Below are 13675 nucleotides of genomic sequence, written 5' to 3'. Positions count from 1 at the left end.
CCAAACGAACAAGATGTTGGGAGATGTTGTGTGTTGTTAGAGAAAATGATAAATAGAGAAAAATCGAATATGTTTGGTTGGTGAGAGGAAAAAACAACAAGTAAACCAAACAAGCAATATGTGGAGTTATGATGATTAACTGCAGAGAGTCGGATGGAAATATTGAGTGTTGTTGTTGCAATATTATTTCGAATTCTCACCGTAGGATTTTTAATGAGAATCGATGAGAAATATAAAACGACGAGTGGTTTTAACAACAACACCGAATGCTTTTGTATGATCAACGCGACGTAGGGTGATCAGTATAAGGCGGTAGACTGCTAATATTTTGTATGGGAGAAAGTATGTATTGACAAAAGGAGTGGTAGTGTATGTCGACTAAAACGACTTAAATTGCACAAGAAATGAGAACGGGTGATGTGTGTTGCTGAGGTGAGATTAAAAATAAGCAATTCAGAGAAAACAAAAATAGCAACAACACAGATTTGTTCTCCAATGATCAACAATGCTTTTTATGATCACTACACTAGAAACAAATGTGGACTGTATTTTTGGTGAATATGCGAACGACTGAAAGCACACGTGTAGGGATAACTGGAAGCCGATCAATGCCAATTCAATTTCGATAGAAATTGGCAAACAAACAAAAAGACTAACACTCGCGGTAGCTCACTTTCAACGAAATCTGAGTTTACTTACCTGGTGTTAGTATTGTGTTTTATTGATGTGGTGATGAGATGAGAGGTGATATATTCCAATGTTTTCTCCAAAGAATAAAAACAAAACGACGGCTTCAGTCCGTTCAAACTGGTTAAGATCTGGCTCGATGCGACCAAATGTTTCGGTGCGCGAGAGTTGTGTATAGGGAGACCGACAACAACAATGCACGTTCTTATCCGGCTCGTGTGGACCAAATGTTTAGGTGAGGGGTTTGCTGTACTCCTCGCCGTGGTGGTGGTGTGTGTGTGGTTGGGTGGTGATCAATGTATTAACTCAAGGGAGCGGGGTGAAGCGACAACGAGAGCTCCCAAGCAGTTAATGGTGAAAATGAAAAGAAAAGAAATAACAAGGAAATAAAACACAAGGATGGTTAGTTTAATAATCTTAATAAAAGTATTGGTTTATTGGTGGTAATCTTTTCTTAATACAACAAATAAATTACCTCTTGTAATTTATGGTGGCGGCGCTGAGACCTGTTAATAACGCGTATACGTTATGCGACTATGTTAACTCGAAGGAAGTTGGTCGACAAGTTAGTTCTATGGTTAGACGACAAGTGAACGCTGTGGTTCATGCAATCACAGAGGATTGCGGTGATCGCTGAGGATCGGTTGTCGTTTACTACTACATTAACATATTCCAATGGGAGAAAAGTGTCGAGCAAGGAGAGCAAAACAGCAACAACCACCGCTGCACTCTACGGTCTCCGCTGAGGGAACTTGCAGAGGAGATGCCCGTGGTGTCAATCAGCAGACGTGATTGACTGAGCTCGGGAAGTTGAGACAGAACGTATCAAACTTATACACTGATATTTAGGCGCTGCATGTATATGCAATTATTTAGGACATATACTAACATATTGTATACTTATTATACCTTATTAATGTCAAAAGTTCAAACCAGTATATACAATGGAATAAACGACTCGTAATGCTTTATTTAATAGCTGACAATTTGGCGAATTTATGTTAAAGTTGAATGATTTCTTACCACGCTCGACCTTGAAGGGGAAGATACCCTCCACATTGCTGTTGATGACTACTTTGTATAAAATTATTTTGATTTCTGTAAGCCATCGCTATACTATTTGGTACTATTGTGTTATTGCAGGGTTGTTGCAACATTTGGGCACTTGAAACCGAGTCATTATATGATGCAAGTAGGGAGGTTGATGTATCCGGAGAATGAGAATTTGGAGTTTCAGATATAATATTTATGCTGTTTCCATTAGTAGCAACAATGTTAGAAGGATCATCTGCTAATTCGCTATTAGTTTGGTGCGGGTGCGACTGAGTAGAGCTGCTGGACGAACATGGCTTCCCATCCTTAACCAAAACAGGAACTGCGACTCTTCGCGGTGAACTTGCTGTCTAGAAGTATAGTTATTTCATGAGAATTAATGAAATTGTTGTAGCAGACATTTTACAATTATGTCGAACCGAATTAAAATATCTGTAAATAAATAATAAATTGTAACCAACACCAACAAACTGCAGTAAAAGAGTGTGAATTCTGAAAGCTATTCTAATTTTTTTATTACTGAGTATTTATATATGAAACAAAAATTATACAAAAGACAAGACGTTCTAACAAGTAAATATGCTCTTCGCAACCAATGCAATTTATAAGAAAAAATAAATAAATGATTTTGAGGCTAGAAAACTCAGAAACCAGTTAATAAAGGAATACAAGGAATCGAAAATCAACGAAATTTAGAAATGTTACTCCCAAAAATTTGATAACCTATGGAGAGGTATGAACACGTCGATTTAGTCCAAAAACAAAATAAACTATATTCAATGTCAGTACCACCAAACTCACGTTAACTTGAGACGTACAAATATATACCACCAAACACTAAAAACCATATGTAAATCCGGACTATGAGTAGGGTTTGGAGTCAGGAATTCCCGTCCCGGACATTCCCAGGATTTTCCGATTGTTTTGACATCGATATTCCCGGGATTTCCCGATTGTATGTCCCGGGAAATCGGGAAATTGTATTTCTAAATAAATATTAATGCGGAATTAAAAAATTATTATTTGTTATCGATATACAACAATTAAAAGGGAAGATTTTAATGTGTGTACAAGTGGAAGATGCTCATTTTAAAAACGTTTTTTTTAATAGACGATAAATGATTGAAGAAAAACTGCTAGAATTAAGTTTTGAAACGTTGTAACAACTGAATGTCCTATTGAAGAGTTATTTTGCTGGAATCATGCCATACATATTATTGTTGATGCTGTCTTGAAAACATTGTACGATAAACAAACTTCCATCGATCAATTCCAAATATATTACAAAAAGAAATAAGTGACCGACGTGACTTAAATTTTATATATAAACTAAAGTTTTTAAGAGACCCAGATAGTTTGTGGACTTAAAGGTGTATACAGAAGATATTTAGGGTTTCAATGAAGTGGAGTCTGGTCATCTACAAATGTTTTAAAATTAAATTTAAATGATTGCAAAGTCAACCCTTATAAGATCAAACCCTTGTCACAGTAGTTTTTTTAAGAAATAAACTTTATATGAGCTTTATGAGTAAAAGTCCATAAAATGTGGGAGAATATTTTCAATTGGTAGACATTTTGAAATCAACATAAGAAACGGTATAAATAAAGATTCTTCCTATGTTTGTTAATGTGTACAAATAGGTCTTAATACAATGTTTTGCCAAAAACATACCGTTTAAGCAAGAATTGCTATATAAAATCGTTAAATAGTTAGCCTTTGATTTGAAAGGCCGTAGCCGTTGAAACCTGTCTACTCCGTTACCAATCAATAAATATCGGCATTGGTCGAAACCTTTTACTAATAAAACTATTGTGTTTTATTTCTTTCTTTATTTATATTTACTAACGAGTACGTATTGGACGTACTGACTCTATTAGGAGAACCACAACTGAACTGTACCTGCCAACCACCCAATTCCCTATAGTACGGGCTTTACAGTTGGTCCAATCGATCCGGATTTTCCAGTTGGCATCAGAATAAAATACAGTCCACAGCCTTAATATTTATATTAATTATTGTTATGTATAGTGCAGTGAGCATAAACAATAATAACAAAGTGTTTCGTTTGTTTATGTGACCGTCATTACAACGCGTCACGGATTCCCTCGTTTGTTGACAATCGGTCAAAGTCCATTCGTGGACAGTCATACGGGAACATTAGAAACAAAACAAAAAGTAATAATTAGTTTTTCTTTATATTTGGTTACTTTTTGTTTTTCTCTAAATTCGTAGAGAAAATATCGTTTACGTTCTTCAATTTGTTGTTGTAAAATTCGTTGCAGAACTTTCGTTTTGTTGTGCATATCATCTACATCACTTTGTTGTTCTGGCTAGTTGGTCAGCCAGTCACTTGCATGCAAATAGATATACACACGCATGTAAGCTTACATATTACATTTTCGCATATTCCCTTTTCTGTTGTGTCCGTTTTATTGCACGGTCTCCCGGCAGTGTAGTGACACATATTAATATATTTTATGGTAAATATAATACTTGTGTTAGGGAATATTATTTAAAAAAATTTTGACATTTTAAAATGCAGTCACCCTACTATTGTGTAGGGTGCATATTAGCATATAGTTGCCTACTAATTATTTATTGGGTTTTTGTGATTTATTTGTATTTTCTTGTGCATATAGATGCAAATTATTTAATTTTTTATTTTTAATATTTCTTGTGATTTTTAAAAGTGCCCTACAATCGGTCGTTTGTACTTTTATATTGTGTAGGATGTGTATTTGGCATATAGTTGCCCATTGATATATTTTGTAATTTTAATAATTTATTCGCATTTTAATGCCATTTTTATTATAAAACGCTATAATCGGTAGATTTGTTTCTTTAATTGTCTGCTGCAATTGGTAGTCTATTTTCGTTTCGGATTCTGATATATTTCCATCATTATACGGTAATTTAAATATTTTGTATTTTACTTTTGAAGCCATATTAGCTAGATTTTATTGAAAGTTATAGAGATAGATTACAATTTTTGTAATCTGATTCCCTTTTTGGAAAAATTCGTTTGTCGCATAATATTTTTGAAATGTTATTTGATTACTTCGAGTTTTTTTCTTGTGGAAAGTTAATTTGATTTCGATTTTTCTTTGTATTCTATTCTTCACTGATTTTTCTCGAACTTAGAATTATTTCATTATTTATAAAATGGCTTCCACTCCCTTGAATTTATCCATTCGTGCTTCCAACTCTATGGTGAGATTTGCTGCACTGATGGAAGACGAATTAGATATTTATGATATTGAGGTTAGGAGTGCGGAAATTAAAAAATTGTTGAAATCAGTTGAGGAAAGTTTTAATAATTGCCTCTCTCAAATATATTGTCCTGAACATCTAGATTTATTATATAACAAGTATGACGTTTTATCTAAACAATATATCCAATATAAAAATATTGTTATCAAAGATTAGAAGTTCTGATAGATCGTCTCTGAATTCTCCGAACAATTCAGCCGTTTAAGTAACGGAGCATCCCGATAATATTCTTCCGGGAAAGCCGTCAGTCGATGCCTCCGTTAAAAAAAATGAGCTAGTTGTCCCACTCTTCTCACGAGGTGGGGACACAGGCATCTAGTTCCACAATATTGGATATTGGGAGTACTAGAATGAGCACAAGCTTTGCTGTTGATACTTCAAATGTAGATAACATTAATAGTCTAGCGATTCCCCCTTGCAATATTGATATTTTCAGTGGAAATATACTTAATTGGCCCACATTCAAAGATTTGTTTAGTGCAGTATATATTAATAAATCCAGATTGACAGACATTGAGCGTCTATGTCATCTGGTGAGTAAGTGTGGCTCGCGAAATCGTCTCGAAATTTCCTTTGACTCATCGGAATTTTGAACCTGCGTGGAATGCATTAAATTCCACGTATGATAATCCACGCTTGCTGTCCATAGCCATTTAAAGTCTTTATTCGCACTTTCTATGCTGGACCAGGGAAGTAGTTCGGGACTTAAGTCGATTCAACGATGAATTAATAGTTGTCTTTTCTCAATGGCAATTTATGATATACCTACGGGTAATTGGGATCCGATTGTGGTATTTCTCTGTTTGCAAAAATTGACACACGCTTTATGGGAGCAAAGTGTAAAATCAAAATCGTGTCTTTCATCTTGGAAAGAGTTAGATGCATTCTTGACAGAGAGAATTCATACTCTTCTGTGTTTGCATGAAATGAGAAATGGTAATACTGCGTCAAACGCAAATAATAGAAAGAATTCCGTATCTGGTAAAAGTCTACCTTCCAATTCTCGTTTGTCGCATGTTGTTGTTCATGTTGCATTCTTTGTTCAGAGCAACACCGATTACACCTTTCCTATCGATTTGTAAGTTGTAACCATTTCGATAGATTTAAATTGGTCAAAAGACTTCGTTTGTGTGTTAATTGCCTTCGTAGGGGACACGAACTTAAAAACTGCAACAGTCGTTGTTGTCACTGGCACTGCTATTCGATAGACATTTCACGCCACGCAGAACAAAGTTCTATTGGGAACAGCCACGGTCATTATTGTTAACCATTGTGCTTGTTTTGCTGCTATGGCGCTAATTGACCCGGCTTCAGAGTCCACTTTCATTTCCGAACGACTTCAGAAGAAATTGAACCTACCGATCAAATCCACAATTTTGACTACACTACATGTCGAAAAATGTGTTCGTTAAAACTTAGTAGTTGTTCTGATAGATCTCACAGTTTGGAAACGTCGGCATTGGTAGAAGATTCCATATCGGGAAATCTTCCATCCTGCTCGGTTACTTCGGACCTGAAATCTGATTTGTCAAATATAGTTTTGGCGGATCCTCAATTTTTTTAATCTCGTCCAGTAGTTATTTTGATAGGAGCAGACTTGTATCCAAAAATCATACAAAATCATAGTTTTCCAATCTCGTCTGGATCGCTGCTCGCTCAAAATACAAACTTCGGCTGGATAATTACTGGTCCGATTTAATAATAACAACAAACATAACACAATTTGGCTCACATATCGCGGGGTCCCTAATGGCTCTTTCGTACAACAGATCCTTCATGATCTGTGTAAGCTCCCTAATGGCTCGATCGTTAGCATTTAAGCTTGTTTTTTGAAAAAAGTTGAAGTTGAAAGTTTTGCTCACCGTACACTATGCATTTATTTATAACATATTGTATTTGTTAAAACATATGGATGTTTCAAGGGAGGCGGCAAATGTTTAAACAAGAATTGCTATTTAAAATCGTTAAATAGTTAGCCTTTAATTTGAAAGGCCGTTGAAATCTGTCTACTCCTTTTAATTACATCCTTATAATAGTATGAGGCTCACAGATTTCAACGGACAATTGTTTACATTTTGCTTTTGCGCCACTTTTAGGTATCCTTGTGTCAACAACATTATTATTACTTGGATTACTTTCGTTGTTACCTGACTGGCTACACATATAGTTGTGATCACCAGCGCTTAAATTGTAAGCCACGCACACATCGTTGTGTTACCAATCAATAAATATCGGCATTGGTCGAACCCTCTTACTAATAAAAATACTGTGTTTTATTTCTATATATTTACTCACGAGTACGTATAGGACTTACTGGCTATTGGGAAAACCACAACTGCACCGTACCTGCCAACCACTCAAGTCCCTATAGTACGGACTTAACCCATACTAAAATAGTTTTATTTGAAAATGAATTCTTAATTATTTTTTTAAGTGTTATTGTAAAATGGCGTAGAAGCTCAATTTTTTATAATTCTAACTATTTTATTACTTACCAAGGTTGTGAAAAGTCCCGGGAATTCCCGGGTGCCCGGCAATGAACATTTTAAATTCCCGACTTCCCGGGAATGAAAAAAAGTCGTGAATTCCCAAACCCTAACTATGAGCCAAATGCTGCCTAACATCGACAGGCAAGAAAAGATCTCGATTTGCTCACGCTCACGTTTTTCTTGTTCTTTCTTCTTTTTCGGAACAGACGTTGCTCCTCTCTCCTTTTCTCGCGATAATTGTCCATCGCATTACGTGATGCTACTCTCTGCAAGGTTGCCTATACTCTGCGTTTTTCACATCAAAAGTGAACAGATATGCCGCTCTGTACACTAAAAAAAATCGCCTACGCCGATGACATCGGCATAATGAACATTGAGAGCGGTAACAGCCACCTTTGAACAAATTGAGGAGGAGTCTGCCAAAGTGGGTCTGGCAATAAACGGCGAGAAGACCAAGCTGATGGTATCAATGCGCAAGACGTCCAGTAGACTCGGACCAACTGTGAAACTTGAGAACTACAGCTTCGAGGTAGCCAAAGATTGAAATTTGGAGAAGGATAGTGATGGCCAACCGATGCTACTATGGTCTGAGCAAAAAACTCAAAAGCAAGGCCACCCCCAGACCAAACTCACACTCTACCAGACGCTGATTCTACCCGCGCTGTTATATGGATCTGAAGCATGGATACTTACGCAAGCAGATGAGGCATCTCTTGGAGTGTTCAAGAGAAAAATTCTCCGAAAGATATACGGACCGATCTGCGTTGACGGTGAATATTGACGTCGAATGAACTATGAGTTGTAGCAGCTATTCTCGGACATCGACATTGTTAGACGTATTGAGCTGCAGCGACTACGTTGGCTAGGTCATGTTGTGAGAATGGATGATGATTCCCCAGCCCAGAAGGCACATAAAAGCGAACCAGCTGATGGTTCACGCAGAAGGCGAAGGCCACGAATGCGATGGAAAGATCAGGTCGAAGACAACATTGCCGAAAATGGTCTTTCAAATTGGAAAAACTGCGCAAAAGACCGACGCGCCTGGAAATCTTTTCTAAGCTCGGCTTATGGAACGGAAGTTCTGTCACAATCCAGCTACGTCAGTAAGTAAAGTCGTATATGGTAATAAATCTCTGTAACTCATCGAAATATTAATTTCCGACCCTATAAAGTATATATATTCTTGATCAGGGTAAAATTCAAAGACTATCTAGCCATGTACTCATCTAAATATTCATTTCCGACCCTATAAAGTATATATATATATATATATTCTTGATAAGGGTAAAATTCTAAGACGATCTAGCCATGTACGTTCGTCTGTTGTAATCACGCTATCTTTTGGAGGAATTGAGATAGGGTGCTGAAATTTTGCACAGGGTTGTTATTTATATCCATCTTTTAACTCCAAAGATTTTTTTTCAATTTTTTTATTTTATTTTGAAACATATTCGGCAATGGCATTTTCGATATCAAGATCTCATTGTACATCTCTAGCTTTGATACATAGGTATTAGACATCTGCATGAATGTACTCGTGCAATGAACGTCCATCCGCATTCACGGGTGTTAAGTCGTATTCAAAGTACACAACAACATTGAATGAGTGCAAATGAATTCAACCACCGAAGTTGTGTTGTTCTTCGTTGTGCTTTATCCGATCAAACTCGAAAACATTATGATGGATTACAAGAACAATTTATACAACATCAATGAGTCCAATGAGTGAATATCATGAATTGTGTTTTGTACTCTCTGTATTCATTCAACGACTAAACATTAATGAATTCTGGTGGGCATTTATTGTACAGGTACATTCATTCAAATGTTTACCGTGTACACTCTTTAAAACTTTATCAGTGAGTAATAGTGAGAAATAATGTCTTTTACTTTTTTCTATTAAATACAAGTAATTAAAAACTCTAGAAAAATAAGTAAAAGTTGAATGAAATGAAGTAAGCAAAAACGGCGGAATCTTCCTTAAGGCATATACAAAAATAGGCCTATGCAGAAAATTTGTCCAAATATTGCAAATTAGAGTACAAAGTTATATGAGGAGTACAAATAAGTATTTGCGGATATACATACGCACTTTTGTGGGACTTAAAGACTTTTCATTTGGTTTTTCATGTTTTCGTGGACTTAGGTCTTCTTTTACAAATTGTCTCTTATTACATTTCATAATTTCTGTAATAAATGTGTACTTTTGTTGATTTTTTATTATTAAGTAGAGATTGTTTATTAAAAAATATGAATAAAAATAAGTAAAACGTCGTGGGGTGAATAGTCAATTTTTTAAAATCGCTCGGGATTTTTATATGGATTTTATGGCATGGTAAATAACTACTAAGATAAATATCAAACAATTCAGGATATTGGAAATTTGCGCTAGGACCTTGTACAGACCCTTGTGGGGTCTATACCAAATCGCGGACAGATAGCGATAATTTTTTGTAAAAATAGGATTGGACACCCTATGAGAAAACAAAATAACAAATTAGAACCTACTAGACTAAAAAACGTATCCAAAATAACGAAAAATGGGGTAACGTAATATGGGGGAACTCTAAAACATGGACCAATATTGATAACTTAGAGTCCCAAATATGAAATTAAAGCCAATTCGTTTGAAAAACGTACCCAAACCTACCAAAATTGCAAATATTGGGGAACAAGTTATATAGGCGGTACCCTAAAAAGTGGACCAATATGTATTGATATTCGGCTGAAAATCATGTCCAAAATTCTCAATATGAAATGTGGACTTAGCGCATTTACGTGACGTTAAGTCTGTGACTTGTGATGAATTGAAGCTATATTTGAATCTGAACCTATTTTCAAGAAACTTAACACACGTCATTCTAGACTTTATTCAGTACGATATGCCAAATTTCGCTCAAATCGAAAGATATATAGGGACTTTGGTGCACCATTTACATAAAATCGGACGAAAATATATGTGGGAGCCATAACTGAATCTGAACCGATTTTCACGAAACTTAACACACATCATTCTAGACCGATTTTTCCCAATTTCAATAGGGTTCGTCCTTGGGCCAAATAGATGAGCTGTGCCAAATTTCATGCAATTCGGATAATAACTGCGACCTGTTCTTTGTTTACAATTTAACATGGACAGACGGACAGACGGACGGACGGACATCCATAAATCGACTTAAAAAGTGATTCTATGCATATTCTCAAAAGGAATCTTGTGTCTATCTAGTTTCCTTTTGCCTGTTACAAACATATGCACAAAGACAAAATACCCTGTACCACAGTGTGGTGAAGGGTATAAAAAAATTGGCTTTGCATGATTACTTCTCGGGGGGATATACTTAAATGTGGACTGAAAATGGCCATTTCAGTCCACTATTACAACAGAAGTACAGACGGACTAACTAATAATAAGTACATCGTCTTCACATATTATAGGTTATAAACTGACAATTTGAAAGAATTTTTATATGTTTAAAAGTGCGTGTAAAAAACCTCTAAATATTGAAGAAAGAGAAGTGTCGCTATATAGTGGATACATTACTAGGTATTCATAAATGTTGCCCTTATTAAGAATATATATACTTTATATGGGCGGAAATGACTATTTCGATGACTTACAAACGAAAACCTAACATACCCTTCATACTTTTGTGGATTGTATAAAAACCATAATATCTCTTAAATTAATTCGGTTAATTCGAATACTATTGTATAATTCGACAAACTCATTGTGTAAAATATGTTCGTATACGAACTTGTCGCATTTGTTCAAACTTTGTGTGTTACAACATACATTCATACCGAAGTAAACATGCACAATGAATACGTGTTGGTCGAGTCTGAAACGTGGATTGTACGAATCAAACTAGTGTACAACGAATTCGAAACTCTCATACCTGTAGCAATTCATGTTTGTTGTACACTCACTCATTGCACTTCATTTCAAACAAATTTATAGAATAGAAGCCATTATTTTGTGTGAGTGACTCATGGGTGGTGTTTTTGTACATTCATGCAGATGTCTAATAGGTTTCGAATATCAAAATAAATAACTGTCGCAAAGTTTGAAATCTATACCTAATAAGCTGATTTAGATGCACGGGTTTTTGCACTTATACAGATGTTTTTGTAATATTTCCACTCCATTTCGTGTAAAAACTTTTCAAATTTTAAGGTAGTATTTCTAAAAAGTCTTTTACTACTATGTCTATAAGAAATTTAATGCTTTTAGAAGATTGATAGAAAAATAAAAAACATTCGGCCATATACAGATAGTTCAATATAATTTCCTAAAATGTTTTTGAGTTTGTCTTTAAAAATAATATAAAATAATGACGAAAAAGAGATATAACAAGTGAAAAAGCGTTAGGTTCGTTAGCGTTGATTCAGACGAAAATATAAAAACAAAATCTAAAACCAAAATATGAATCAATCCTAATAAACACAAAAGGAACTCCTAATGTTGGTTGGAGTTCAGCCGCTTTACCCTACCCATCCTCGGTCCGGCAGCCGGGTGGGGAAGTTCGGATCTTCTTTGAGCTCAATATATATCACTTCCTAAACATAAACTAACAATTATTATAGACTTCCAGTTTTGAAAATATTAAAATTGGAGGGTCTTTGACTCTGATCAACCCCAGCACCCTTTTTGATTCAGACGAAAATATAAAAACAAAATCTAAAACCAAAATATGAATCAATCGTAATAAACACAAAAGGAACTCCTAATGTTGGTTGGAGTTCAGCCTCTTTACCCTACCCATCCTCGGTCTCGTTGGCAAATTTTTAAGAGATCCCAAAAGCGAAAATTGTACTACCTAACGTCATTACCTCATCACACTAGGAAAACATATAATTTAAAACTCCATGTTTTATGTTATATTAACATATTCAAAATTCACAAATATGTTTGTTATAAATAAATAATAAATTTTATATTTCAAGGATACTACTTGAAATTCAAGGATAACCACCAAGAAACTAACACCAACAACGGCTTTATATAAATTTAAAAATCGAGTTACCCCCTCCTTTCTTGCCTATAACTATCCTTTTCTATGGTTTTAACGTCTTAAGTTTATATTATCCTAACACTACTATAGATTGTTCATCATATGCAAATTAAATTCGTTTATACATTGGTGTTATGTTTTTGTTTTAAACTCACGGTTTTTGATGTTATATTATATTTTGATGCATTTGTGATGATTATTACCCTTTTCACACAGTGACACGATGATATTCCTCGAGGCCTCGTTGAACATATGTGTTACGTGTGCGTGTATGGATTGATTTGCTATAATTGATGTAATGTTGGGTACATTTTTATGGTTTAGTAATGTTGAGAATTTGGTTTGCATATGAATTTTTCAATTTGATTATTTTTGTGGCACTATTTTCTACTTATCGGTATTCGTAAAGACTATTTAAATTTTTGACATGGCGGGGATTTGAACGCGGCCTCTCGGCGACAATTCGATTGCTAATGCAAACATTTTATGCCCTGGGCTACTATTCGCTTTTGAGGTGTACTGGCTACTTTTCCTTTGTACGGGCTGTATTGCAATTTGTGTGGTTCCACACAGACTCCGCTGTCTAGACAAGCCGAGAGAAAGCTGTTCTATTTTTTGCTCTCGAAATATTTATGGCTGTTGGTGTAAGAGCTGGCATCTGTTAGAGCTTCCGCACAGTGTTCTGATGTGTGTAAATTGCAGATTTATAAATTATGCCGGTGAACTGATGAATTTGGTGTTGATTGGAACACTTAATGAATTTGTGGTTAGGTATTAATTTAGATTCGTAATGGGCAATATTGTGATCTCTCAACGTAATTTGGGTCTTGGTAACCAATAAAATGATTTCTTTGTTTTTCTATGGCCAAGTTAGATGGAAATGATTTTTTCGTTTTTCCTCGGTTAAAAAAGATATGGGATTCGTTAATTCTGGCGGCAGAATCAGATGCCGTAAAAAGGAATCCTGAGGTATTCTATGGAAGAAATAATGGAAATATTGGATGATACGAGTTCCGGCGGAAGGCTGGTTACGCACTTTCAAAATCACTCAGAATTGAGTTTAAAGTAATAAGAAGAGAACAAATTAAATGAGAGAAAATACTGGGTTAATAAAAAAGGCTTCCCAGTGAACATTTTGGTTTGCATGAAAGGTATTGGTTGTT

General features: G+C 35.3%; 1 protein-coding gene across 1 annotated transcript in view; it reads right to left on the bottom strand.

Annotated features, from left to right (window-relative positions):
- Positions 1 to 1702: 1702 nt before the first annotated feature.
- LOC133322213 (homeobox protein Nkx-2.4) overlaps positions 1703 to 13675 on the bottom strand; it is a gene marked incomplete at its 5' end in the record, with an annotated part of 109628 nt that continues 97655 nt past the window's right edge. Inside the window, one exon of the mRNA XM_061531248.1 lies at positions 1703 to 2090. Coding sequence (XP_061387232.1) covers positions 1707 to 2090 — 384 coding nt within the window. The remainder of the gene's footprint in view (positions 2091 to 13675) is intronic.

The sequence above is a fragment of the Musca vetustissima genome, unplaced genomic scaffold (genome assembly GCF_032173495.1).
Source record: "Musca vetustissima isolate MV318-11 ecotype Yass unplaced genomic scaffold, APGP_CSIRO_Mvet_v1 utg14614, whole genome shotgun sequence".
NCBI lineage: Eukaryota > Metazoa > Arthropoda > Insecta > Diptera > Muscidae > Musca > Musca vetustissima.
This window is presented reverse-complemented; position numbering and strand designations above follow the sequence as displayed.